General features: G+C 40.3%; 1 protein-coding gene across 3 annotated transcripts in view; it reads left to right on the forward strand.

Annotated features, from left to right (window-relative positions):
* Window positions 1-2,939: 2,939 nt before the first annotated feature.
* Window positions 2,940-27,186, forward strand: part of RPS6KC1 (ribosomal protein S6 kinase C1) — a gene marked incomplete at its 5' end in the record, with an annotated part of 86,363 nt that continues 62,116 nt past the window's right edge. For all 3 annotated transcript variants that reach the window (XM_083858619.1, XM_083858620.1, XM_083858621.1), the window contains 7 exons: window positions 2,940-3,044; window positions 7,530-7,565; window positions 11,891-12,011; window positions 19,771-19,886; window positions 21,848-21,941; window positions 25,702-25,761; window positions 26,568-26,930. In XM_083858619.1, the coding sequence (XP_083714745.1) occupies window positions 2,940-3,044; window positions 7,530-7,565; window positions 11,891-12,011; window positions 19,771-19,886; window positions 21,848-21,941; window positions 25,702-25,761; window positions 26,568-26,930 (895 nt within the window). The remainder of the gene's footprint in view (window positions 3,045-7,529; window positions 7,566-11,890; window positions 12,012-19,770; window positions 19,887-21,847; window positions 21,942-25,701; window positions 25,762-26,567; window positions 26,931-27,186) is intronic.

The following is a 27,186-nucleotide window of genomic DNA, read 5'->3' on the forward strand; positions in this document are numbered from 1 at the left end:
GGCTTTAAATGGAGGGAACGCTGTGTTCGTGCGGTGCTGTCTTCATCCAGAGCGTGGTCGGGCACTGCAAAGGCTCCCCAGGGCAGCGGTCACAGCACCGGGCCTGGCAGAGCTCAAGAGGCATTCGGACACCGCTCTGGGCACACGGTGTGGCCCCCGAGGGTGTCCTGTGCTGGGCCAGGGGTGGGACTCTGATGATCCTTGTGGGGCCCTTCCAGCTCAGCATATTCTGTGATAGTTTCCCTACATGGGCATCACTACCCTGGGATCGCGGTGTGTTCCTGCAGATCAAAGGGGCTGAGAAAGAGCTGCCCTGTATTTCAAGGTGCCATAGTGTATTTCAAGGGCAGCAGCACTTTGCTTTGTATTTGCAGGAAAAAAACACAACCCCCACTAACCCAAGCAAGTATTCCAGCACTATCGGGTTTTAAAATGCAGCTGCAGGTGCTGTGCTGAGGAGACCTGCCCACCCTGCAGGCCCCGCTGACAGGCCCACAGAAACAATCCTCTGCCTCTGCCCATGCTGCTTCAATAAGCACTTAAAATGCTTTCTTGAGGTCTTCTGAGGACACGGGAAATGCTGGCCCTGTTTACTGTAAGGAGACGTAGCACAATGCACATGAAAAATTATAGTGCTGGATAGTGCAGATGCTGTGCAGGAGCTGTAATCAAGTAAAACACTGTTTCTCTGCATTCCTTTTATATCTGTCATGAAAATAACTCTAAATAACATTTGAAGTTGTCCCAGGAGTGGTAAGGAAGACTGGAATTGAAACAATGCAGTGATGAGCATGGTAGTGAGGCAACATGTCAGATCCACTTTGGATCTTCCATTTCTTGGACACAAGTTACTGGTGAAAGGTAAAAATACCCATCCATTTTATGTTAGCTTCTTCACCATATGAGAGTGAAACTACTAGCCCCATAACACATGTGTAGTCAAGGATCTCCCAACCGCATTTTCAAGACCATCTTGTTTTGGTGGTTTGTTCTTTTCTGAATTTTTGTATTCTTATCTTTTAGATGTATTTCTAGGATGGAAGACAGTAATCCATAGCTATAGCAACAATGATTGCTTATTTCTAGGAGCAGAATCTACACATAACAAGCAGTTATTTTCTGAATTTTGACCTGCACAGGGGCACCCAAGTTGATCTGTCACTTCAAAGGTTTTTACATAGTAGTAATCTCAGTAGTGATGCTGTAAAAAAAGAAATCACAGAAGCTTTTGGTTTTAATGAAAATGAAGATGTGCTGAAAAGCATGGAAGTTGTGTAATAGACAAAACAGAAGAAAAAGACTAACCTATTAATATGATGCAAATTGTTTCACATCTCAGTGTTGCTAGATTTTCCCACCTTGGCCTAGAGAAGTCTTAATAAGCCAGTTAACACTTAATTGTGGATTTTTTATTCCCATCTAATTGCTATTTTGTGTTGGCTATACCATGTGAAAAGATATTTTGCAGAATAAGGTATCTCCAAATTCTGGTTTGTAAGTAGAGGCCAAATTATTTTATGAGTCATTTGAGCTTTTGAAACTCCCTAGTGAATGGAGGCTACTGACTCACCGAGGGATGCTTTGATTGATTGCTCTGCACATAAGAACAGCCACGGTGGCTCAGATCAATGGTCCACTGAGCTCAGTTTCCTCCTTTCTAAACGTGGTTAGCAGCAGATGCCTAGAAATGTGCAGGGGCTGGGCAAACTTCAAATGAACACTCTCCCTGCCTCTTGCTGTTTTCAGTTCCACGCATTTCCTACGCCTGATGTGTTTGTCTCTTCAGTTACTCACTGACTTTCTCCCCCAAGTACGTGAATTTGCAAACTTTTGATAATTTATAGATTTCCCATTAAGTTCTATGTACCAGCACAAGATGTAAAAGACATGTTCTTCCCCTCTCAGAAGATGAGAAAGACAAGTGAGCTGCTAACAACCAATGTCCTCTTTCTCCCCTCTTCCTTAAGAAAATGTTCCTCAAAGGAGAGGCATTTGCCTACTATGAACTTCAGTACAAGAGACTCTCATCTTTCACAAAGATTAAGTATTGCCAAACACTTTATGTCAAAAACCTGCATGAGAGCAGAGATACCCATAACCTGGTAAGGAAAAGCTGGCTTTTTTAACATCTGCAATTACATGAATGAAAGCACAGTGATTAAAAAAAAAAAATCGAATCAGTTTATATAATCCGAGGTGTGAGATCTATATTTGTTATTGCTTCAGATTCTGCTACAGGCAAGAAATTGAAGGTAATGTTACAAAAGGACAATGTCCTGTGGCACACAGTTATGCTCCTTTAGAACTGAAGCAATGCCCCTCACACCCTGGAGGGTTTCCTGACACCGAGGTGTTCCACAGAGCTGTGCACACACCAGAGCCCATCCACAGGGACGAGTCCAGGTGCAGCTTAAAGAACCTGGAGGAGACACAGCACACGGAACGTGGTGACTCGATAACCACCAAAATTGTCTTTCTGGCAGCATTCCTCTTTAAAACCCGTGAGTCATTTCTGCGTTACAGGCCTATGGATTTAGGGCAGCACAGCTCAAAATAGCCCAGGGCAGACGCCGGGAGCGGCGCACCAGGGGCTCGTTACGGATTGTAGAGGCCACGGGCGCCGGTGTGAGCGAGGGGCTCGGCGGTCAGTCCCCGCCAAGTGCAAATCCCCCCCGGCCGTGCCCCTGCCGAACACCTGGAACGGGGCTGCCGCATCTGGGCCGCGACAGCTCGGCCTCATCGCTGCGGCGCGGACCCTCAGCCCCGGGGGAAACCCGCGGGCCGGGATCCCGCACTGGGCACCCCGCACCGGGGCACCCCCTGGGGCCGGGCGGGGCTCCCCGGGCCGGGCCCCCGGTACCGCCCGGGCGGGGCGTGGCGAGGCGTTCCCGGGCGCCGCTTCCGCCTGTGCGGGGCGGCGCGGCGGGGGCAGTGGCAGGATGCTGAGCCCGCGGGAGCGCGGCGCCGACCTGGCCCGCTTCTACACCGTGACGGAGCCGCGCCGCCACCCCCGCGGCCACACCGTCTACAAGGTCACGGCGCGGGTGAGTCGGCGGCCGCCGCCCGGCCCCTGCCCCCGCCGCTCCCCGCGCCCGGCCTGCCCTGCCCTGCCCCCGGTCGGGCTGTAGAGCCGCCTCTGCCCGCGGAACAGCGCCCGCGGCTGCCCCGCTAAGGGACACGGGTGGGGGAGAGGGAGGGAGGCGGAACACGGCGGCCACTCCTGCAAACTTGTAGGCTGGCAGCGTTGTGATGGCCTCAGACGCGCTTTGCAGTTAAATCTTAATTTCCTCGCTGTGCGTTGCAGGGCAGGCGAGAGTCGCTTAAAGACAAACAGCTCCTTCTCTTTTTTTCTCCCGCGTTGTTCCGCCCCGGCTCTGGTGGGTGGGTTGCAGTGGGAGCGCCCAGCGTTGGTGGCGGCCCCGCAGCGCAGCGCGCCCGGGAGGAGCCGGCGGGGAGCGGGGAGCGGGGGCTGTGCCCGCCCACGCTGCCCCAGCCTGAGCCCGAGCCTGAGCCTGCACACAGTCCGCCCAGAGCGCTGTGTGTCCGCCAGGCCTAGCACCAGGAGCAGGAAAGCTGCTGCAGATGTTGGGAGAGCAGCTGTGATGAAAGCTCCGTCTGTTCTCCTAGGGAAATTCCTTGCTTTCTTTTCCGCTTTCCTATTAAACCAAAAAAAAAAAGGGAGGCGAGTAAGTAAATATGTGGAGATGGGTTCAAGAGGAGTGGCAGTGTAGCTCACAGTTGTGGTGGGATGTACTGAGAGCATCAGAAAGTATCACAGAGTTTCTTTAAATGACCCGTGATCCTCTAGTTACTGCAGCTGTAGACATCCTTCCTGTGAGCAGCAAGGTATGCTTTTAAACACCCTCCTCTTAATTCAAAGAATACAGCATTCTGTATATGCATTGAGATTATAATGTCAGGTTGTTAGCCTATGATCAGTTTGTATGACTTGTCAAACCAAGCACAAATACGTTTTAGCTGTTCTTTTTAGTCCAATACAACTTAGTATTTGTGAAGAGGAAAAAAAGTTGCCTTTCCCTGTGATGCTGCAATTTAAAAAGCCTTTCCTGAAATAGATGCAGAGAGGAAAACAGTGCCATCACATCTTTCTGCAGTTGCTCTTAGTGGCCCAAGTGTGTGTGTGTGTGTACTGAAGAGCTGTCTGTTCCAATGAAATAAGGACTAATAGGAATGAGCCAAGACTTCTGCTGCTTGTTTTGCTCTGGTGCCTCGTTCTTATTGGCTAAAGCCAGTTATATTTCTCTGTGATGTTTTGGTTTCTGTAGAATTGTTCAAAATCAAGTTGTGGCTTGGGGATACCATTCTCTCTCCTTTTCCCATAAACTGTGGGTGCTCTGGTGTCTTTCCAAGTGAGGCAGTGCAGAAACAGGTGGTGCCCTTGATTTAGCACAGAGCAAGGAGCTGATGAGTCTGTGAACTGTCCAAATTCAACTGACCTAACCAGAGATCATCAGTTCTTTACAGTGCTTTGATAGCTAAAATCCTTAAAGTGAAAAATGATTTCATTGTTTTTGCAGCAAAGTATGCTTTGGACTCACAAGTGAAGAAATATAAATAACTTTTGTTTTAGCAGGGCTGTCTCATAATCTATTCTGTAGTAATTGAAGTGAGGATTTGGGAAATTGAATAAAGTGATTTAAAAAGGATTCAGCGTACATATCAGGTACCGTTTCTGTTTCTTTCCTCCTATTCCTCCCTCCTGCTCCTGTGGTGATCTGGCTCCATGGTTGATATCACAGCAGTCCAGCTGCATTTGCTGAGCATCAGCTCAGCAGCTTTGGGGGACCGCCAGGAAAAAAGTGAGGTGGACCTTCCCGTTGTGTTGAATATCATTCTGGCTGAGATCTAGGGTAGTCAGTACATGTTAGTGGAGAGTTGTGGTTCCTTAGTGCAGTATGTGAGTGAATCCTTCGTGAAATGAAGTTAAAGGAACTTTCTGTTTCAGTGTAATGTAGATAAATAATCATGAATAAGAAAGCACTTGTTTAGTGAGTCCTAAACATCTGGCCCAAGGCATAACTACCCATGCAGTCTCCTCTGAGTGCTAAGGGACTCTATCATCATTGCAGCTTTTTGTTAAAAGTTTTGTTTGTATAGCAGAGAATATATATTTTATTTACTTGTAAACTGTAACATAATTGTAAATGCAGGCAAGATTAAATGAATATTGACTTTTTAATACCCATTTCCAAGTGCAAAGAAACAGATAGATGTTAGCAAGTCATGATATGAGGAGTGTTCTTTAACAATACCTGAAAATATAGGCCACTAATAAAAGTTTAGAGAATTTGGGAGATTACAGTTATTAATGATAATTAAAATTCTAATGAGTAATATTGGATATCTGCAGGTCAGATGAAGAATGGAATAATATGAAATACTTTTCTCGATGTTGAAGATCCTTGTAGAGGTTCCTAAAAACAGGATCTCTGTTTTCAGAGTCTAGTACAGTAATTACCCACTGTTTAGCTCATTGGTGGGTATCCTAATGATATTTCTGAAAATGGGTTAAAGTTGCTTGTTACGGATTTTCAGAAGAAAATGACTGCATTGATCCTTGTGGAAGGATTAAAGTACATGGAAAATTTAGGGGGTTGGGTCGTCTTTGCTAAGTCTCTAGGCTGGCTATAAGTTGGATGGAAGGGGCAAACCTCTTCTGATATTGACCTTCAGAAAAGGATGCGAAGAACAAAGTAGGACAACACATAAATTATTACATACTGACTTAAAGTTGGCATGGCTGGGAGATATAGAAGGCGGTGTAACATAAGAACAAGTGTGAAACAGGGCCTCTGGGTTTTATTCCAGATTCTTACTAACTGGCTGGGTAATTACTCATCTCTCTGGGTCTCCTTCTGCCCATCTGGTAATTTACCTAGCTGCCAAAACTGTTGCAAGGCTTTAACTAAAGGTGAATTGCAAAGCAGAGCAGTTGGTGTCTGCCCTTTGGTGTTCTCTGTGATGTGTAGCCATGCCTGGGATATTTTCTTCCCCCAGCTCTACAGACTCCTTGCATCAAGTGTACCAGCTATTAGAAAAGGTTAGAATTATTTCACCAATTGTACTTATAAACTGGTAATGAATGAAAGAGGAACAGCCACCAAGGTTAACATTTGGTAAAGTTGCCAAATGTTAGATTACTCGAGAGTGAGGAAAAGTTGAGAAAGGTTTTATCAATATAGACTACGCTGGAAGAAGAGGACTTTGGTGTGCAAGGTGAGAGAAAGAACATAGAACTGTGAAGGAAAATGTTTCAGGTCTTTTGAGAGATTGCTGGAGAAGGAAACACTTCTCTTTTCCATCTTGTCTCCTCCAAAATGTGTGAGAGATGAGTGGCTGGGCTGTAGTAAATGGATGGTACAAAATCTGGGAGGCTTTGGCAAGGATTCTTGCAAGATGGAAGGGAGGAAGAGAGCTAAGTTTGTGTGAAATATAAGAGGTATGCTATTGTCACTCAGCAAGAGGAAAGTATGGATTTGGTGGCTTCCACCTCAGAGCAACAGCTGTGTGATGCTTGTGGTGTGGTGGGATGGTGTGTGTGTCTCTGGGGTGCAAAGTACTCTGGGCTCCCTGCGCTTCCTTACACGCATCACCTCTTCAGGGCATCAATTATTCTGGGGTGTGTCGCTGAGGACAGTCCCCGTTGGATTAAGGATGCCCTATTTTGCTTTAGGTAACAATAGACTAATTATTTTGTTAAACAGCTTTGGCTCTTACAGTGAAGGATTTACTGACTTGCACAAGATAATTGCAGTTATGAATTAAAGATGTGTCTATTTGGTTTGTGTGTTTGTGGGGATATGCTCTTACTGCTGTTTATAAGACCAGTACAAAACTTGGATTACAGAGGCTTTTGTGATCAATATTTATTTAAAGAAAGAAAAAAAAAAATCTTGATGAAATACTGGCTTCTTTATGGTGTGCAGCCAAGCCTGATTTTCACTGCAATCTTCCGCTGGACAAAGTCATTTATAATTAATTAGGCCAAGTGTTTTTAAGGAGAAACAAATACGCAAGGATAGTCAGACGTGTCTGCGCTCTGGTGATTGTAAGTAAAGTGGAAATACTGTCTTGCTAAATACAAATCCTCACATTCTCAGTGAGGTTGTGTGCAGTTTATATTAAGCCAAGTAGCCTTAGTGAGCTCCTCTTATTGGGAGTAATGTGGCCCTAATATGAATTAATAGGAAGAGACTGGAAAGATGATAGGAGATGTGCTCTACTTGGCTTTGTTTTGAGAGATGCCTTTTGTGCCACTCTGCCTCGAATGTATGTCTGTCTTTATGTGTGATCACAACTGACTGCTGATGAAATCCCTCACTGTGTTGTCTTTGGGTATTAGACTTCTCTAAAACTAAATGAAAACTTTCCGAGTGCACAGGACCATGCAGCTGTTTGCCTTTTTCCAGATTTTTCTCTTCAGCAATAAATCATTATTTGTTACTCTTTAACTTCCAAGCTGAAAAATCCAAGGACTTACATGGTTTCATTTTTGTTTTGCTTTTCAGATTGTTTCAAGAAAAAATCCAGAGGATGTCCAGGAGGTAACAGTTTAAACTTGTGCAAATGTCTTTATGTATCACACTACACCTTTTGAAGCATCTTTGATGTAATTTAGCAGTTTCTGTGTGTTTTGTCATTGTAATTGAGCTAACAATTTTCACATGTTTCCATTTGTCTTTACCTTTCATAGTTAAAAACAGTAGCTAGTGTAACATGATGCATTTCATCCCTCAGTGATGAATGGTGACTTGAAACAAAGTCTTAGGGAGTAAAATGTCTTTTGATGACAAAACTGCTTTGATAACTTTACAAGCTCTTTTCTCTAGTCTGGAATTGGCAAATTGATGGTTACTTAACTCCTACTGGTAAAATTAGAGATCAGTCCACAATTCAAGTCTTAGGTCTCAGCTGTAGGTACCCTTTCCTCTTTAACCAATACTTCACTGCAAAGCCTACACCATTACTGTCTGTTAGTGAAGAGGGAGAATGGAGAAGTTTAGGAGTCATTGAGAGAGATTACACTGCATGTCATATATATTATGCCTATCTCTCTGAGGCTCCTTTAGCAGTGATTTTCCAGTGATACAAAACTTTAAAATTTCTTATTCTTTGCCTCTTCGGAGGAGTCTATGAATAAAGGTCTGCTCTATTCTTGTGCCTCTTAAATACCTCAAAAGTCTGTCACAGGAGTCATTTATTGAGGGAGAAAAACACACCACGTGTGCATGCATGGTGGGTTTTGGTTTTTTTTTTTTTCATTTTAATTAAGAACCCTGTTTTTCCTCCCCTCTTGATTTTTTTTTCTGGACTAATGACTTGACATAGTTACTATTATACTATGTACCTGCAAAATCTTTCCTTAAAAGCACAACCTTGTGGCTTTTCAGACGTTGTGTAATACATGCATATGTTCAGTTTCTGGTGCAGTCTCTTACTACAGTTGAGGAGAACCTGCATAGTTGGTGAAAGAAGAGTTCATAACTGAATTAATTGCATCTCTGTATGGTCAAACATGAGCTACTGATTAGTGGCTTGGCAGAGGTGAGAATTGGCTAGTACATCAAACACCCCTTTACTACATCCTTCTTTGAAATCTTGAGAATCAGGCAAGCATGAACATTTGTGCTTTTTGCATTTTTAAAATAATCTCTAGGAGATTAAAATAATCTATTAGAACCAGAGATCATAATGGATGTAGTTTAGAACTGCATTACTGTAGTTTGTAGCTTGATGTTCACCTTTTCCAGGGAGACTCCTGAATTGAACCTATCCGTGGGCACATTCTGCCATTACCTCAGTCTTCACTTGTGAGGAAAAGCACTTTATAAGAGCTGTTGATGTGTCCATTAATCAGAAAAAGATATTGTAAGTGTCTTTCAGCTAGAGTATTGCATGAATGTGTGTTAAGTAGTTTTGACACAATAGCAAAACCATATCTTTTAGTTGTTGCTTTGATTTGTGGCTGTAGGTTATCCATGCACAGAGTTTCACATGCTCTAGACAATAAAAGGACATAAATATGAGATGAACTTTGAGATAGTTGCCCTTTTCCACCCTGCATTGTACCATATTAATTATTCTGCATGTTAGGTGCAGGGTGATTTTGTTATAAGCATTATCTGAAAATAGTTGGTAGTTGCCATAAGGGGGAATTGTAGTCAGAAACCCCCCTATGTCAAGGGTTTTTCTGTTACATGGCTTCTTACAGTAAAAGAAGAACTGTGAGGAGCCTTTGAAAGAAAGAGAATATGCCCCTAACCAGCTCTCACTTAAAATAAATTTACCTCAGTTTTCCAGGATGCTTTATGAGGAATTCAATGGGAAGTTTTGTGCACAAAGCCACCCCATTGCTTTAGGACCTGTCTCGTCCTAACCCGCTTCCCACATCCATGTAGGACCACTTAGCTGTGCCTTCCTCCTCCTCCAGGTGTTTGTTAATGCCACTGCTGTGATGTTAGTACATTCTTTACATATGTGCAGCTGCTCATGAGGCTGTGTGCTGTGACCTCAACTCCACTTGCCCGTTTTCTGTCACATCTTTTGGCTGCCCTTTGGGATACAAGTCTTTACTACAGCACCTCTCCCACTGCAGCCAGCTAGAGCTGAATGTAATTCCAGCTGTTGTTGTTGGGGCAGGAAGGAAGAGAACCTTGTAAGGGCTTCCCTCTCAAAAGAATGAAGGAAATCAATCTGGAGTTTTGTGTGGGGATAATAGATACAGAAAGGCCAGTGGACCTAACTTTAATGTCCTTGCTTATGGAGACTGATGGTGGCAATGTGATGTGTAAGAGAACTGCCTCTAAAGGTAGTCCTGTAGGGTTTTTTTCCTTTTCATTAAGGAGAAAGGCTTATTCATTGTGGAACAGATGAGTTGCATGAGTTAATAGAGATCTACTGGCTCTCACCATGACAAGCACCTTATTGCATTACCAGTCTAACATATGTTTTATGATATACTTGCTGTGCTTCGTTGGGCCTCAAAGTACAATGTGTCCTTCCTCCAAATGCAATTTCTAATGAGGATGTTAGAGTGGGAACTTTGCTAACTTTGCTGGGCCACATGCATGCAAAGGCATGTTTTCCATGAGCTTCTGAAAGGTTTTAGGATCACCTTGACTGCTTTTGCTATGCAAAAGGGATGCTTAGGGGTATTTATTTTTTTCCTCTTGACTATTGAGTGATCACTTGTAGCAGTGAAAAATGATGCTTTTTTAGAGGAATGAAATCTCATGCTCTTTTTTTCTGGCAGCTTTTCATGTTGTCTCCAAGTACTGACAGTACAGTAACTTAATGTTTAAAGAATTCACCATCTTAAGCAATTTTGTGTTCTATATGCACACTGCTCAAGAAGTGCTAATCATCCACTCTCTGGCTATTGGATTAGATAAAAGTATAGCATTGAAAAATTATTATTTCTGATAGCAAAATGACTAGTTTGCCTTCTTGAGATTCCTCACTTGTGTGTTACACTTCACTGAGTACCAGCTGTAATTAAGTCATGAAAGTGTGTGCCAATAAGGGAGTCTGAATCAGGACTGCTGGTTCCAGTATAGCTAAATTTGTAGGTGGGTAGAGTGTTGCCACAAGCTTTGAATATCCACTGTTAACAATCTTCTTACCTTACATCTGCATTGTTCTGTAGGTAGGAACTTGCATCTGCTGAAAATTAGAAGGCCTCTGATTGCAGTATTTAAAAAAACCCCAAAACCACAAAAGTGCTCTAAATCTAAATGGTTTGCTTAGCTCTAAATCTGGTTTGTTTGAAAAAAATACAATTCAACCTTTTTAATTATGATTTCTCATGAGAAGGCAACCTAGTAAATCATTCAGAATTATGTGGAATATTTAAAGTTGTGTTTAGTTGTATTAAGTTAATTGAGACATTTGGGTGGTGCAACTATGGAATCAACTGCTGAATGCATGCACTCTCTCTCCTTGTTTTTTCCCTTCTGTTCTGCTTTAATCACTTTACATTAGTGTTGAGGTTTATTGTGATGGCTTAGTGAATCTGACCAAAAATGAGGTCAGGATATAAAAAAATCTTGCTTAATATCTTTTCATCCTGATTAAAAATCCAGTAGCACTCAAGTGTAAATTTTATTGTTTACTTCTTTCATTAGTTTGATTTTCCTACTGGATTCTTGTCTTTTCTTGAATGGAAAGAATGGGATGGAAGAAGGAAAAGGTAGATACCTGACTGGGAGATGACTACTTTCTGGGGAAAGGATAGATCAGGAATAGCTGGTATAATGAACCAATGACATCTTTATATTCCTAAGATGGAGTTTTTGTCTAGATTACAAAAGGAAAATACTTTTTTGTTGTTGTTGTGTTATTGCAAAAAACATTTAAGATGGGGGCTTGCATTTACATCTGGTCAAAACTTTGCACACACAACTTAGGAGCTGTTTTGTAGTCCTGGGTGCTTAACGTACCATCCCTAAAAATCCCTTGCTCGTATTGATTTCTCTTCCCTGGTTTTCTCTTTTGCTGTTGTGTCTCTTCCCCACACCTGCAGCTGCACCAGGCACAGTGTGCTGTTGAATGTTGGATACTACAACACTCCTGTTCAGCATTTTTCCTCTCTTAGTGGCTCCCTGTATAGGTCTGGATCTCAGAGTGACTGAAGCAGTGCTGCCTTTGCCCTCCTTTCAGCTTTTACTTATTTTTTTTCTATGCACTGTAGTGTTAACCAAAAATGATAATTTTTAAATATTTGTTACAGTTGGCAGTTCAGACTGCATATTTTTATTAAACAATTGTGCTGGAGTTAATGGTCTGATGTGATTAAACCAGTGGATTTGTGGTGTGATGTAATATGAACAATGAACCTCACTAATACTTCTCTCTGGTTTCTCTGCTTCAGATAGTCGTTTGGAAGAGATACAGCGACTTTAAGAAACTGCACAAAGATCTTTGGCAGATTCATAAAAACCTATGCAGACACACAGAGCTCTTTCCGCCTTTTGCCAAAGCAATAGTGTTTGGTAAGCATAATTTCCTCCTGACCTGCTGAAATTCTTTGATAACTCAATATCTATAAATACATCTTGTTTTGTAGCTGGATGGAAAATTTTCCTTGTGCTTTTGCTACTCAACTTGTAGGTGTGCTGGTATCAAAACTTGTTATGTTTCATTATTTTTGTAATATTTAAGAGTTATTTATGTCCTTGCCTCTACATTAGACATGGTAGCTGAGATATTTATATTCTGTACCTTTACAACATACATTCCCTCTTTTCAGGGACATAAAGTCTATATTGGCTTTGTGAACAGCACTTGAACAGCAAACAAATTATTTTGTATACAAGCAGTCTGATTTTTAGTGATGAGCTGTATTAAAGTATTATATGGCTGTTACAGAAAAAAATGATTATGGGAATTTGATTGCAATTGTCAGTTTTATCTAGCTAGGCTTTTGAGATCAGTTTTACATATTTCCCCAAACAACTGCAAGAGAATTGTGACTCTACAGGAGAAACGGGTGACAAAAAGGAATTAGCTCTTACAGGTCTTAACTTCATCCTGATGTGTATGTCCTCATGAATGAGATGTTGGTGGATTTCCAGTGAAGTGGTGTGACTGTATAGAATTCCGCCTACGCTCCTTTTTTACCAGTGTTGTGTTTATGAAATCACCTTTTTTAGTGTGTATTCTTCGTGTTCAGCACAAACTGGTGCTATGTTTTTGGTGTACATATGTATCACACAATACCCACTGCATTTTTAATCATTTTTCAACAAAATTTTAGTGTGTTCAGCATGTTTGACATCTTTTTTGCATGCATCTCCTCAGAGTGTTTCTGAGGCATTTCTAAAGTGTTGCTGACTGTTGCTTTTTGCTGTGCATTTACCACCTGCTTTTGAGCCTTTTCCCCAAGAATTTTAAAGCGTCCAACCAGTGTTTGAGATTTGTTTACTTGCACCTATCATGCGCATTTGGTCTGGTTTTGGATGAGCATTTTGGTTTCTAAAGTGCTTTTGGGGTTACTAAGGCATTTCCATGGCACTTACTAGTTGTTCTAGTGTATTTTGTTTTTTGAAGCACCCAGTCTGTGGTGGTTGTAGTGTGTTGGTCTTGTTTTGTTTTGTTTGTTTGTTTGTTTGTTTTTTTGCATAGCTGTGAGCATCTAGCATGTTGGGTATTTTTTGGTAAACATCTACCATGTACTCACTTCTTTGGCAAGGTTTTTGGTGTGAATCCTTTGCTCTTTTGGCAAGGTGTTTGGTTCCTAATGCATTGCTGCAGCATTTTTATGTGAGGTTATTTTGCTGGATCCAGCATCTCTTAGGTGTAGGGTTTTTATTTAATGCATATACTGCAGGTTATTAAGCATTTTTTAACATTTTTTAGTGAGTCCAGCATGTCTGACCTTTTTTGATGTACAGCTACTGTGTGCTTTGCAAATGCTTTTAAGGCATTTCCAACCCTGTGGAATGGTTTTGGTGGTGCTTTTTAGTTTGTTTGGGTTTTGGGAGCTGTTTTTTGGTAGTTTTTTTATTTTCCATCATGAGTTTGTGGGGTTATTTTTGTGTGCATCTACCAGAGAGTTACTGGGAATTTTAACAGGTATTAAGTATCCAATATGTTTGGTGTTTTATTGGGATGAATGTACCACATGGTGTTTTTGGTGTGGTTTTTGTCAGGCTTTTTGGCTTCTAAGGCATTTTTGTTTGGCTTGTTGGTTTCTCAGGTGTTTTTGGGGTTACTGAGGTGTTTCCATGGAATTTACAAGTTGGTTTGGGGTTATTTTTTTCATAAGCATCCAGCCTTTTTGTACAAACATTGCATGGTGTTTAGTGTCCAGCATGTTTGGTGTTGTTTGGCACATGCTCTCTCTTTTGGCAGCATTTCCAGTGTGGATTTGGACTGTTTTTAGGTGTGGTTTTGGTCCCTGGGGCATGGCTGTGGTGTTATTTCTGTCCAGGATTTCTTTAGTGGTTTTTTTACATACATACACCGTATGATTTTCCAGTGTGTTATTTTATGAGTTATTCAGTGGGGTTTTGCATGTGTCCAGTATACTTGCTGGGCCTTCTTAGCATGAATTCACCACATGCAATTTACCATTGGGCATTTTAATGGTTTTTAATCTTTGAACATTTGGGATCTTTTTTGGCCTGCGAGATCCTATTTTTTTTTTCCTGTATTTTTTGGCAACGTTTTCAGTTTCTGAGATGTTTTTGGACAGGGTCGTCAGAGCCTAAGGCATTTTGGGGTTATTAAAACCTTTTGACAGTGTTTACAAGTTGGTTTAGTTTGGTGGTTGTTTTTTTTTTTTTTTTTTTTTTTTAAATTTGCGTTCAGTTTGTGTTTATGGTTTCTCTATGCACATTGTATGGGGTTTAGTGTTCAGGATGTTTGGCATTTTTTTAAGTGCCTCTGCCATATGCTCTTGTTTCTGGTCTGGGTTTTCCATGTGTTTTTTGGTGTGAGTTTTGGTTCTTACAGTGTTGTCCCAATATGTTTGGCATTAGTGCAGTGATGTTTTCGGTGTCCAGTATGTTTTGGAAGCTTTTGGAATGAATTTCCGATGTGCTCTTTTTTTGCTAAGCTTTTTACACTTTTTAAAAAAATGCCTTTTGTTTTTAGGCATTGCTGCAGTGTTGCTTTCCATTGCTGTGTGTTTCAAATACATTTTGGTGGCTTTTTAAACATTCAGCACACTGCAGCATGGACTTGCCTTTTTTTTTCCTTTTGCATCCTGCTACCACATCCTTTTTTCTTTTTTTTCTCCCCATATTTTTAGCATTTTTAGTGTTGAGCTTATTTGGCATATTTTTGCGACATCTCTAGTGCATGCTTTATGTGTATTTGCAGTTTCCATGTGTTGTGTCTGGTTTTTTTTATTGCCATACATGTTTTTGCATGGTTTGGTTGTTTTGTGCACATTTTAGCACCCAGACAGAATTTGGTGTTGTTTGGTGCATATCTAGTGCTGATTTTTGCAAGCTTTCTTTGTGTGGCATTTTTTAGCAGTGTTGGGCAGTCATCTAGAGGCTATTTTCCCAAATTTTCTGTGTGTCTCAAATTGGTATGTTTTAGCATCCAGTATGTTCCATATTTGTTTGCCTGCATCTGTGAAGCTGAATTCTGATGCAGATTTTGTGGTTCTCTGCACAGAACTGGTTGAAATTCCTGATTTAAATTGTGTTTCACATCCACTAAATTGTACCCAAGTTTTATGTAATTTTATTTTTGCTTATTTATGAAGTTGGAAGTGGGGTAAGTTTTGGTTCTATACAAGAGCATGGGCAATAATGGTTAAAATAAAGCATGTAGCATTCGTTTCATTCTGAGATTATTTTAAATCTGATTTACAGATGAGAGTTCTCACTTGCCGAATTATTTACAAAGCTAGTATTTGCAAAGCATAATTTAATTCCAGGTAGAAGATATGATAGCTATTCATAGGGGAGAAAAGGGAGACGTAAAAGAAAATCAGGGTGGAAGAGAGTATAGGTGTCTAATATCTTAAATAATTTAAAATTGCTATGAATGCAAATTGACTGTTTTTACACTAGCTCTGTAAGCAAGGGAAGAATTGAGTGAAATCCCTTCTGAAAAACATCCTTCTTCTATTGTATTTAGTGAACAAAAGTGACTGAAATGTACATTGTGAGAGAAGGAAATCTGCAGAAACATTCCATGCAGTTATTTATTTAAAAGCTCTTTGAAATTAAAACTGAATGAAAACAAACCCCACTACATTTAAATGAAACTGACACACAGAAGAATACAGAAAAGTGGAGGTAATGTAAAAACAAATTTAAATGATTGATACATAGCTGAAAGGAACAGCCCTGTCTGAGTCTCCAATTTAAGAATTTTTTTTGTATTCACGACATAAAATTTTACTGTGTATTCTTCCATTGCAATTCTACACATAGTAACTGCCATATGAGTAATTTTAATTTAAAATAAAAATCCTAATTTTTTTTTGAACTAGAGGAAAAAATACAGTCTTAGTAGATAACAAGCTTTTGATATAAACTCATTTTCAGTCTCATTCTGTTAGTGATGACCTGCAAGGTTCATCTCTCTCAAGATCTTTTGTTTCCATGCTGCTTTGATGAACCATTTCTGCAGTGTTGCTTCCCTGTGGTGATGTTACAATTGTTGCAGCTTTTAGACTAGTTTCTAATTACACTGTGAGTAGAATTGCTGGCAACTGGTGGTGGTTTTTTTTTTTTTTTTTGGATACCCGTGCTTTAAATAATGTATGTACCTATTGTTTGCAGAGGGTGTAGTTTGCAAAATGGGCGTTGGTGGTTCTGACAGTTGAAGTTAGTTGTAGTAGAAGTGTTAAACCTGAGGAGCATCTCCAGGTCAGCATTCAGGAGATGGTGTGGAGAAATGAGATGTATTCAAAAAGAAGCATGTCATGCCGTGCTTCCATATTTCATGCAACTAAGACTTCCCACATAGTGTGTGCATTTTTATGCTGTTGCAGTAGAGGTGCCTGTAGCAACACAGAAAACTTGCTGTGGATGTGAAAAAGAAATCATCTGACTTTCTCTGTACTTCACTTGAGCATTTTCCATTTGCTTTATAGGAAAAACCTCAGTGAACTTGATCATGGAAATCTAAAATGCCCTAACATATCCAGCTGCTAGAATTATGATACCTATATTTGGGACATGATTCTTGTCCTATCCTAGTATGCATCAACATAATTTTCTTCAGTACTTTCAAGCTACTTTTTTGTTGTTGTTGTTGTTTGACACTTTTAAGTATTTCCATATGTTGACCATCCATTGCATTTTAACAAAATATGGGTAAATCTGTATGTGTTATATCTAGCCACTGCAGAAATGTACTCTAGTATAAAAAATACTACACCCACCAAAAAATAAACAAACCCCCCCCAGATATTGATAACTTGCTAGCAGTGAGTCAGAAAGATGATTTACAATTTAAGACTCACATAAGGATGTCCTTTGTATTTGAAGACACTGAATGAAGTATCCTATTTGTGAATTTTGTGTCGTGTACAGTAGGAAGTCTTGTGAGAAACTACCTGAAACATGAACACACACTTTGCTGGATGTTTAATTGTTCAGGTCTGCTCCACAAAATTAGTTGTGGATTCTTTTTACAAGAATTTATGTTTGGTTTTTATGTAAATAGGAAATTTTGAATGGATCGTTGCTGGAGGAGTAATGACTGTGTTATATGCTAAAGTTGTAGTTGACACTTCTTAAAAATACCAGAAAGATGTGATCCCTATAATGAAGTTTATGTATGTCTGAGAATTGTAAAGAAATAATGTTGATTTAGATGCAGAATGACATCCTGATAGAAATTTTTGAAGAGTCAGCTGGCTGTGTAAGCACTTTTGAGCATTTCCTTGAGAAGAGTGATAATGAAAGTGTTGAGTAATACAACATTGCTTGAAAGTACAAAAAAGGGAAAAGGAGGAAGGAGTTAGTCAGGGTTGTCTGGGAATTAAACTGCCAGCAAGATGCCAGGAGGTCTGTGAACTGAACCAGCACTGAATAATGTTCTTCCTTCCCCTAAGGCCCTCTGGTTCTAGAAGCTGTTTTCCTGATAGTGTATCATGATGCTAATGGGCTGGAAAATGCCACAGTGACTAATGTTTCAACAGCTCTGTTCAAACATGTATTTTTATTTTTTTTAAGCTCAGCTTCCTAAGAAACTAAGGCTTGTGTAATTGTGCCGTTAGAAAGTTGAACCCCTTACTGATGAGGCTAATATCAGCTAAATTTGGGAGTGAAGGTTGTTGCAAATATAATTATACTGCTGCAAAGTCTGTAAAATGGCAGCTGAGTAAGAAGAGAGCATGTGTCTTGGTGCTGCTGGGGCCAGGCAGGCTCAGTTCACACCTGTGAGGTTTGCAGCTGCCTGGCAATCAGTGAATGCACACTGGTCAGCCTGGCAGGGCTGGTCAGGATGTGTCCTATCTGGTGCCCAATGGAGATACTGAGAAGATGTGGATAAGGAAAATAAGTTTTTATTGAGTTTGATGAAATGAAACAGGGAGAGATTCTTGAGAAATGGGGGGGGGAATCTTATGGAATTTTTTTCTTGCAAAAGTTTTCTGTTTCTGGTATTGTTAGGTGTTTGCTTCTTCACAATTGATTTTCTGCTGCATTGTAACAGCATTTGTGTGAGTTTGTAGATTCATTTAGCTGGCCCATGCTGCTGTGCTTTGCTGAGGGAAGTTGTTTTCTTTCCATGATGTCCAATTTTGCATGGAATGAACCAAGAGCCCTAATGCACCCCCAGTGTTGCTCTGAAGACTTAGGAAGTTTGGTGAGCAGTTTAATGGGGCCTGATTTCAATGTGACCACTCACCGTGGCAGCATTGCTTTTGCCTTCTTTCTGCTTGCTTGTTGCTCACTCCTTTGTACAGCTGCTCCTGTTTGTACAGCTGAAACGGCAGGGTGAGCAAGGCACGGAACCAGTCCAGCTGAAAATTAGCCCAATGATGTCTTTTCTTTCATGGGAAAAATAAGCCCCAAAAGCTTTGTTTGTGATCTTATGAGTATGTGTGTGTCTTTTTAGTTTTATTTTCTTTTTTTTCTGATACCGCATGGGCAGGAGCTATTTACTTGAAGAATTTCTGGAAAGAATCCTGCTTTGATACTTTCTTCTGGGATTATTTTTTTGCTTGCTCTAAGTATAAATGAATTTTGCTTTTGTGTTCAATGTTTCTTTTGTCCTCTTCAAAGGTTAATGCCACAGAGCTGTCACAGGTGGTTCTTATTTTTCTGGTCATGCTGTTATAGCAGTACTGTTTCTTGAACTTGTCTTCCTAGTCCTTTTTTCCCCTCTGTATAGCTGCTGCAATATCTGTTCCATTCTCCTCCAATTATTACTGTTAACCTCTGCCCTTTTTCTTTTGTAAACTTGTAACTATTTCAACAACAAAGTGATGTTGATATAAAAAGCTAAAATAAGTTGCGTGCAATTGTGAAGGATGTGAATTTAAGGTAGCAATCCAAGGGTTTTCTCCTGAGAAGCAAATCTCTTCAGGTGAACTGTGGGATTGTTTTTTAAGTATGTTTTTTCTAATTGGAATGTTTTGGGTGCTGGGTAGAGAAAAAGGAAGGTTTATACATTTTAGTAAATGAGCTGCTTCTCAGCTCTGTTTACCTCTTGAATCCGGAAGGAGATGAGACCCTGTCTGCATGGAGCTACTTCAGAGGAAAGCTTCAGTGCCTGGTAGCAGGGCTTCACCATCTCCCCTACACTTTGTCTCCTCCATAAATGGCACCATGGAATTGAAGATCTGTTTGGGGGCTTTTAGCAATACTTTGTTTACTACCCGCTCATATTGTGCATTGTTCTTGAGAATACGTGAAGATTGCTCAGCTCCTTACAGGATTTGGGCCATAATCAAGGCTGACACTGACTGGCATATTGTCAAATTGTGCATGTATCATTTATTGTCAGATAACACTGGACATCCGTTAGTGTCTCTTGGCTAATCAAGAGTGTTGCCTCACATATTCTTACGATGAGAGGGCGAAGGATTCTTGTCGTAGCTGCCAGCTTTCATCATCCGAGCGGATTGCAGAAGATGGGACTCTAGGGAGAATTGAGAATAGGAAGTTTGAAGATTTGCTATGTTCTCCTGAAGCGTTGGAGTGACTTTCATAGACTCAGGGCATTGTCTCCAGAAGGTTGCTTTTGTCTCGTTTGTTTGCTTTCGTTGTAGTTATTGTTGCTAAATAAATGTGTAGTTATTTCTGAAACTGTCAATCTACATGTCTGTTCCAGGGCGATTTGATGAAACTGTGATTGAAGAAAGAAGGCAATGTGCTGAAGATCTCTTGCAGTTTTCTGCCAACATCCCTGCTCTTTATAACAGCAAACAGCTGGAAGAATTTTTTAAGGTTGGTTAGTATTTGCAGAAGTATTTGCTTCTTACCGACACGACTGAAGTGTAGTGCTGATTCTGCTTTACTTTATAAACTACGGAATGACAGTGAGCTGGTGTGACATGTTTTGTGAAGGGACTGAGAGTTTTCCGCTCACTCTGGAAATGTGGCTTTAAAAGTACCCCATGCCACACCTCTACAAGGCAGAAAGTTTTCCAGGAACTTCAGGTGAAGGGATTTGAATTTTTTTAAATTGAGTGATGAGCAAAACTTGTGATGATAAATTCCAGTGGGAAGTAATAAAAATATTATCATTGTTCCTGTATTTTCAATAGATGTTTATAGTTTCAAACCAAAGGAGTGAAGACTGTTTACACTTTTCTTACGCTCTTTTTTGGACTCAGGTCCACAGCAACCAATTTGGCATGTCACTAGTCCAACATGCTGCTTGTACAGTGTTGTAAGAACCAATCTCCATAACAAATTTTAGGACAGCACATTGATATGGACTTCTTTATTACAGCTGAAGCAGTTTCTTTTCCATAGTTCCTTCAAACCTCTTTATTTTCAGTAGCTAGTCTAACGTTCTGCAAACTCGTAAGCATAAATTTACATGTACCCATGATAGTAATTCTCTGGAATTAAGGAAATGTTCATCTGGCTGAGATGGGACTTAAGCATATTAATGTGTTTAGTATATTTTAATGATATGTATGTATATATATGCAAGAGCAAAATTTTATCAAAGCTTAAAATTCTTCACTTGTTTTCATGATAAAGTTATTGCAGTGTTCTTTAAAATATTGAAAATAATTTTCTTTAAACTTTGGTGTCAATAAATGAGTGGGGGACTGAGTTGGGCTACTCTACTTTTTTGGTTTATTTGCATTTGCATTTTTTCAGTTCTTTGGAAATGCTTCTGTGGTTTTGGGTACTTTTTCAGACATCTCTTTCCCTCCTTTGCTTAATAGAAGTATTAGTTTTAGTCTCCCAATGGACCTTTTCTAGCTCTGCAGGGAAATGAATTAAACTAGAAAACAATGATTTTTTACTACAAAGTGTGTCTTCAAGGGGGGTTATGCAAATGCAGTAATTTAGGCTCATTTGTTAGCTGATGTGGTGTCATGCTTTCCTGTAAGAGAGCCTTCAGTTTGGTCTGTCACCAGCTCAGCCTGTGTGCTTTTAGCTCTGCCCGTGGGAGGTTTGGTTCCTTTTCAGATTTTTGTGCAAATAGCCATGGAGAGAGAGACTTGGACAATGAATTCTTAGAAACATCTGAAGGGAGTGTTCTCTGCATCTATGTTTTACAAACTCCAGAAGAATAAGCTGGCTTGTGTGAAAATATGCTGGGCTGGTTCAAGACAGATTAGCAATGCCTGTTTGTAACATGGCCTTGAAGGAGGTGCATTTTGTGTTAAAGTGGCATGGAAAGTGTGCACCTGAGATGTGAAGCAGAAATTGAAAAAACACCAAAAACATTTAGGTGGTTTCTACTGCTATTGGTAAATCTCTTAGCTTTGATTCCGTTCAGGCCTGGGGAGGAATGTCCTCTTTGTATCTTTAAGTCTCAACTATGACTGAACTCAAGATAGTGGGTCATGGGTGGGACATTACATTAGTTTGATAGACGAAGAGTCCTGTGCTTGGGAGCACCACTGAAGAGCACAGACTATATGTGACACAAGAGATCAGGAGCATTATTGTTCTTTCCCTGTTAGACTTGTGTGTGCAGGTCTGTGTAGTTCAAAATTCTGAAGCTGCAGTAGGCTAAATATTTAGATACCTGGTCAGTTTGTGGCAACCAAACATGGCTTAACCGAAAGTTCTTGTTAAATTTTGCAGGCATATATGGTTTAATTCAATTCAATTCATTAAGATAATGGAGCACTCACTAATTAGGAAATATCATTTTGTGCACAGTGACAATTGCCATAGAGCACAGGAGCTGAGTAATTCCTTTCCCTCTTTCTTTTCAGGGTGGAGAGGTGCATGATGGCTCTGAATTGATTGGTCCTGTTGAGCCTCTGTCTGACTCTCTGACTGACAACCTGTCTGACTGCAGCTCTGAAGGTTTGCTTTCTCTTCCCACATTACCTCATAGCATGATCTGTTTTAAAGCAGCTAGTAAATGACAAGTGGCAGATTTCTTCATGGAGCATTGGCCTCCAGTTTTCTGTTTGCTTGTTATGGCAGAAATGCTGAGCTAGGATTGGCAAGAGAGAAACTGGCTCAGCAGAGCTGTCTGCACTTCTGGAAGTTTTCTTCTAAAGGTATATATGCTGGCTTGGGCACCACGTGTAGAGTAATTTTAGTGGCACTTTTAGTGGTGCTCCACTTGCACTAAATAATAGTATAGCTGAAAGGAAGGGTCAGCCAACACAAATAAATACTGTACTAGAGCTTCTTGCCTGTCTCTAGGCTGAGTCAGCTTAAGCATTTCTGTGTACAGTGCAATCTTTTAGATATTTATATATTTCTGAGTTATGCTTGATCCTTTTGATTTCTAGGAAATTCTTCTCCAGCTTTTAAATTTTCATTTGGAATTGCTTAGCACTTATGTATAAATCCACACTATTACACAAACACTTACTAAGCTTATTTAGGAATTTCCAAATTTAGGAAGGGATCTTATCTTTCTGGCATAGAATTTGCTTTGATAAAACAATCTTTGCATAACAAAAAATGGGTTTTCTCTTCTAACAGGTTAATTGTTTTTTTTCTTGAGGTTATATGACTTGTCACTGGGATCTTTCTATGTCAATAACTTTGTGCTTAGTTGTACAATATATTCTACATAGGAAGTGAGCTTTGCATTTTATTTTGTAGTACCTTCTATTATGTTAATGAACAAATGTCCCCACAATATTTTGTTCTGTGAAGGGAAAGGTGCAAAAGCTGTTGTTGTTTCTTTCTTTCTTTCTTTCTTTCTTTCTTTCTTTCTTTCTTTCTTTCTTTCTTTCTTTCTTTCTTTCTATCTATCTATCTATCTATCTATCTATCTATCTATCATGTATATTTATATGTAGTTGCTTAGTTGAAGAGGGCAGTTATGATAAATAGCACTAACTAGTTTTAAAGGGTTTTAATGATTTCTATGAAATTTAACATTTCATATTCTGACAATGCACTCACTTTACACTGTGCCCTATAAAATAAAGAGTGCTTCTAAAAGTGCTTAATATGAACGTTTCTATTCATTATTCACAAGGGCCTCGTTTTTAGCAGAAGAAAACCATTTCCTTTATGTCAGATAAAATACTGAAAAGAAAAAAATGCTGTAAAGTAGAAAAATTCTTTGATACCCTTCTGAATCGGCTGGAGGGCTTTTACCGGATACTTGGAACCTGTGAGCACAGGATTTGGAGATGCTGAATGTGAATTTTGTGGAGTTAACTTTTTCTAAAATCCTATGTGTCTTCCAGCTCATATCTTCTTATGTCTGAAAGCAGATTTTGGTGGCGGGGGGGAGGCTATGGACAGAAGGAAACATCTGTCTTTAAAACCTCTAGATGGCAGTGGCAATACTCGGCATTGAGTCCTCTCCCTGGCTCTCCTCACAGCCTCCTGCCTGCATCTGATTTTCCCAGTCTGATTATGGCAGTTAGCTGTGGCTGGTTCACTGTGTTTCTTTCTGTGGGCACTGCTCCTTCAGGCTGTTGTGCTGAGAAGTAGCAAATCCATCCCTCAACAGGTGCTGCTGTTTACTTTTAAGGGTGGGTTGTGTTTTCTCACTTTTATCTGTTCTTTACAGACAAAGTTCATTCTGCAGAAGGTGTGCACATTAATGGTGGAAGATGCAAACTGACAGTAGTAGAAATGTTTTTGTACCAAAATAAGCAACAAATATCTTGCTTGTGAAAGGAGTTTGGCAGTTCATGCTTTCATAGGAATCTGCTTTTCAAGAGGCCAGGTTACCTAGGCTTTCCACCAATTTTTGGAAAATATGTTTGTTTTCAGATACCTGGTGAAATTGCACAAGGCAGTACAGAGACAAGTACAGGGATTTGTACAATTTCAGCAAATTTGTTCAATTTCAGTATCATTATTCTCATCTTGTATTCCTGACAGGCAGTCGCTTTCTCTTCTTCTCTGAGTACATGGGATGATGTTCAGATGTCCAACTTTCTCTTCTTAAGTGTTCCTATATCAATTACCTTACCAGATTCTTTAGAGAACTTCATCAGGAAGTAATTATTTTTTTTCATTCTCTTTTTTCCCCTTTCCTTCTCTTTTTCTGTGTACACATTATCTTCCCAGAAATAAGCCTCGTGCACTTGAGATGCTTCCTATCCCATAAGCTGACTGGAAACCCCATGACTGTTGTGTGGTGCCAGCTCTGGGCTGGCACCTGACCTAAAAGAAAAGTTTATTATCTCAGGCTCTGTGCCATGCTAGCTGTGTTCATACAGCTTTTGGTCCAGTTGGCTACAAGACAAGCAAACCTGGTTTTGTTTGGCCTGTAGGGAGGGAAGCTTGAGTCTGTGTGAAATCTGCTGTGTGGATGGGCTCTGATTCATCTCATCTGGGTGGCCGGAAGGCTCTTCCAAAACCCCCATCTTTTCCATTCATGCTTTCTCTCTGCACTTTTTGTCCATAAATCAGATCTGCCATCACCACCACCAAATGGTGTTTAATAAATGCTCAGTTCTCTACCTCCAAATTTGATATTGCTGCCCCTAAATTGAGCAGGTGAATGGCCTGTTATTATTATGCTAGTTAATGAACCCTCTGTCTTCCTCCAACTTTGCTGTTGTTGAGTTTTCCTTCTTTCTTGCAGAATTGGGGGCTACACAGGCAGTTTTCTTCTCTGCATGAACACTTTATGTCCCTTCCATGAGAAGATGAGGAGCATTGTCTTCTGTGCACCCTGTCCCTTCCTCTCAAGTAGTCTAGGTCATAAGTATCACTCTCCCTTGCTTTTCAGACAGAGTGACTGGTAGTCTGTTCTCCTTCATTTCTTCTTCCTCTCACTTGTGTTAAGGTACTGCTGGCTTTTTAGAAAAGCACTGTTTCTACAGTGCCTTCTTACTCCTCTTCCATAAATTGTAAACTCCTATAACTCTACATCTGCAAAATGTAAAAGAAAGTTTGAGCTAGTTGGCCTTTGAGTCAGTTTCATGCTGCTGCCACATGCTTTTTGAAAATGAGTTACATTTTACCTGGAACATGTTACCTGGAAATGTAGTTGAACTCTTCACTCTGACAATAGTATAGGAGAAAGCAGACACTAGGTTTTAGCTCAGAATTTACTTTCTCTGTGCATGTAAACAGCTAAATGTCTTGACCTTGTTGCCCGTTTTATTACCTCAGTGGGTACATGTGCCAAGGTGATAAAACAAACTGCTACTTGATATCCAGGTGGCATTGCCAAACTTGTGGCTTGCTCCGTATGTCTCATGCAGATCACTATTCTGGAATGACGTTTTTGAGACTCATAGCTGGCTTTGTTTTTTTACCCTTGGTATGTAGGTCCCAGATTTGAAAACTTTCCTGTTTTAAGTCTCCTTAGCCAGAAATCGTCAGGGCAGAGAGAGACAGGGACTATCTCTATAGTCTTACTGCTTTTGAAATGGGGTGGATTGGAGCGTGATGTTTTGTTTTTTTTGTTTTTAAATCTTGGAAGCACTGAGAAATGGCAAACCTAATACCACTCTCCCAGTTGCAATGGTGTGTTAACAAATGGATATCTCTGATAGCCAGTCAAAGAGCAGTTTCATATTATATACTTCTACCTGTAGGAGGGCCATGCTTTTTCATTCTGCTGGCAAGGGAACTTGTAATCTGTTGTGCACATGGATGTCAGAACCATTTTTGTCCTTCTCCTTTTCAGTTCGAAAGGATTTAAGTGGGCTGGATGATGTGACACTTACGAGCCAATCGGAATGTGGAGGTGAGATCTAGAAGTTGTTTCCATTACATTTGCAGAAATTAAATCATTAGAAAATCATAACTGAGTGAAAGCCTTTTGTGGATGATAATCCTTATGGACTGAAATAGTATATATGTAAAATACCTTTGTTGCCATTTATTCTCAAATAACCATGAAAAGTTCCTGCGGTTTAGTTACTGAAGGTTAGCTTGCAGTAAGCAAGTAAGCAAGCAAGTATGGCAAATGTAAAATAGAATGTGTTAGCTCAGATTTGAGTGATGGAAGAGGTGTTAAGTAATTTATTTTACCACGTGTTAGCAATGAAGGAAGATTGTATGTGTTACATGTGAGCTGAGTGCTGCATGATACATAAGCTGACAGTAACTCTGTGATAATTCAAACTCCTAATTTACTGCTTTGAGGATGCTTCATCTTACTGATTTAAAACAGTATGTTGGGATTTCTTGCAACAGTAATTTGACTCCTGCTGGTTGACTTTTTTAATAGCACTCACACAGGTTTAGTTTTGTAATTTCCTGGAGCCCAATGGTGAGCTGCTTTGGGAGTTTAAGTAAGGTGTTAGAGGTTGGCTCTTCATTCCCAGTGCTGAAATGAAGACCAGTTGTTCTGCAGAGTTTGTAGTTAATCTTTAAAAAATATGTTTCTATAGGTTCTAAAATTTTTTAGAGACAGCATTGCGATCAGAGAGTTTCTGTGAGGAAACTGCATAAGTGAAAAGAGCTAAATCTTTGAGTGGGATAAAGAATTTTGAGGGCTTCTAAGGTATATGAGCAATCTAGAGTAATGAATGTCTTTCTGACTTTCAGGCTTCTCCAGTGACAGTGACCTGATCTCTCTGACAGTCGATGTAGATTCTCTTGCCGAGGTAGATGATGGAATGGCATCCAACCAGAGTTCTCCCAGTAGAGCTGCTGGCCTTTGTGCTACTTCTGAACCCCCAGTCCAGAGCACACTGGCATCTGAGCAGGAGTGGAGCAAACCTGAAGGAGAAAAGGAAAGCCATGGCTTGTTTACTGGAAGCTTAAAATCCAAGCCAGGCAAACAAGATTACTTGGAGAAAGCAGGCGAGTTAATAAAACTGGCCTTGAAGAAGGAGGAGGAGGAAGATTATGAAACTGCCTTAAGCTTTTATAGAAAAGGGGTTGATCTGCTTCTGGAAGGTGTTCAAGGTATGGATTTTCCCATGATGTTTGTCTTCTCCTTGGTTATATGTGTTTGTTTATGGCATTTCCATGGTTGACATCAGCTTACTGCATTACAAAGAAGTTATCTGAAATGCAGAATTACATGTGCTTAGCTTTCATGTACTTGATAGCTGTGTGCATGTGAGAGAGAGAGAAACCTTTCTCTCTAAGACTGATAATTTAGTGTCTCATATCCAAGTACCCAATATCTCCTCTGTTAAAATTGCAGCACAACCTTCAA

Source organism: Zosterops lateralis (assembly GCF_965231275.1).
Source record: "Zosterops lateralis genome assembly, chromosome: 3".
In the NCBI taxonomy this organism is placed as follows: Eukaryota; Metazoa; Chordata; class Aves; order Passeriformes; family Zosteropidae; genus Zosterops; species Zosterops lateralis.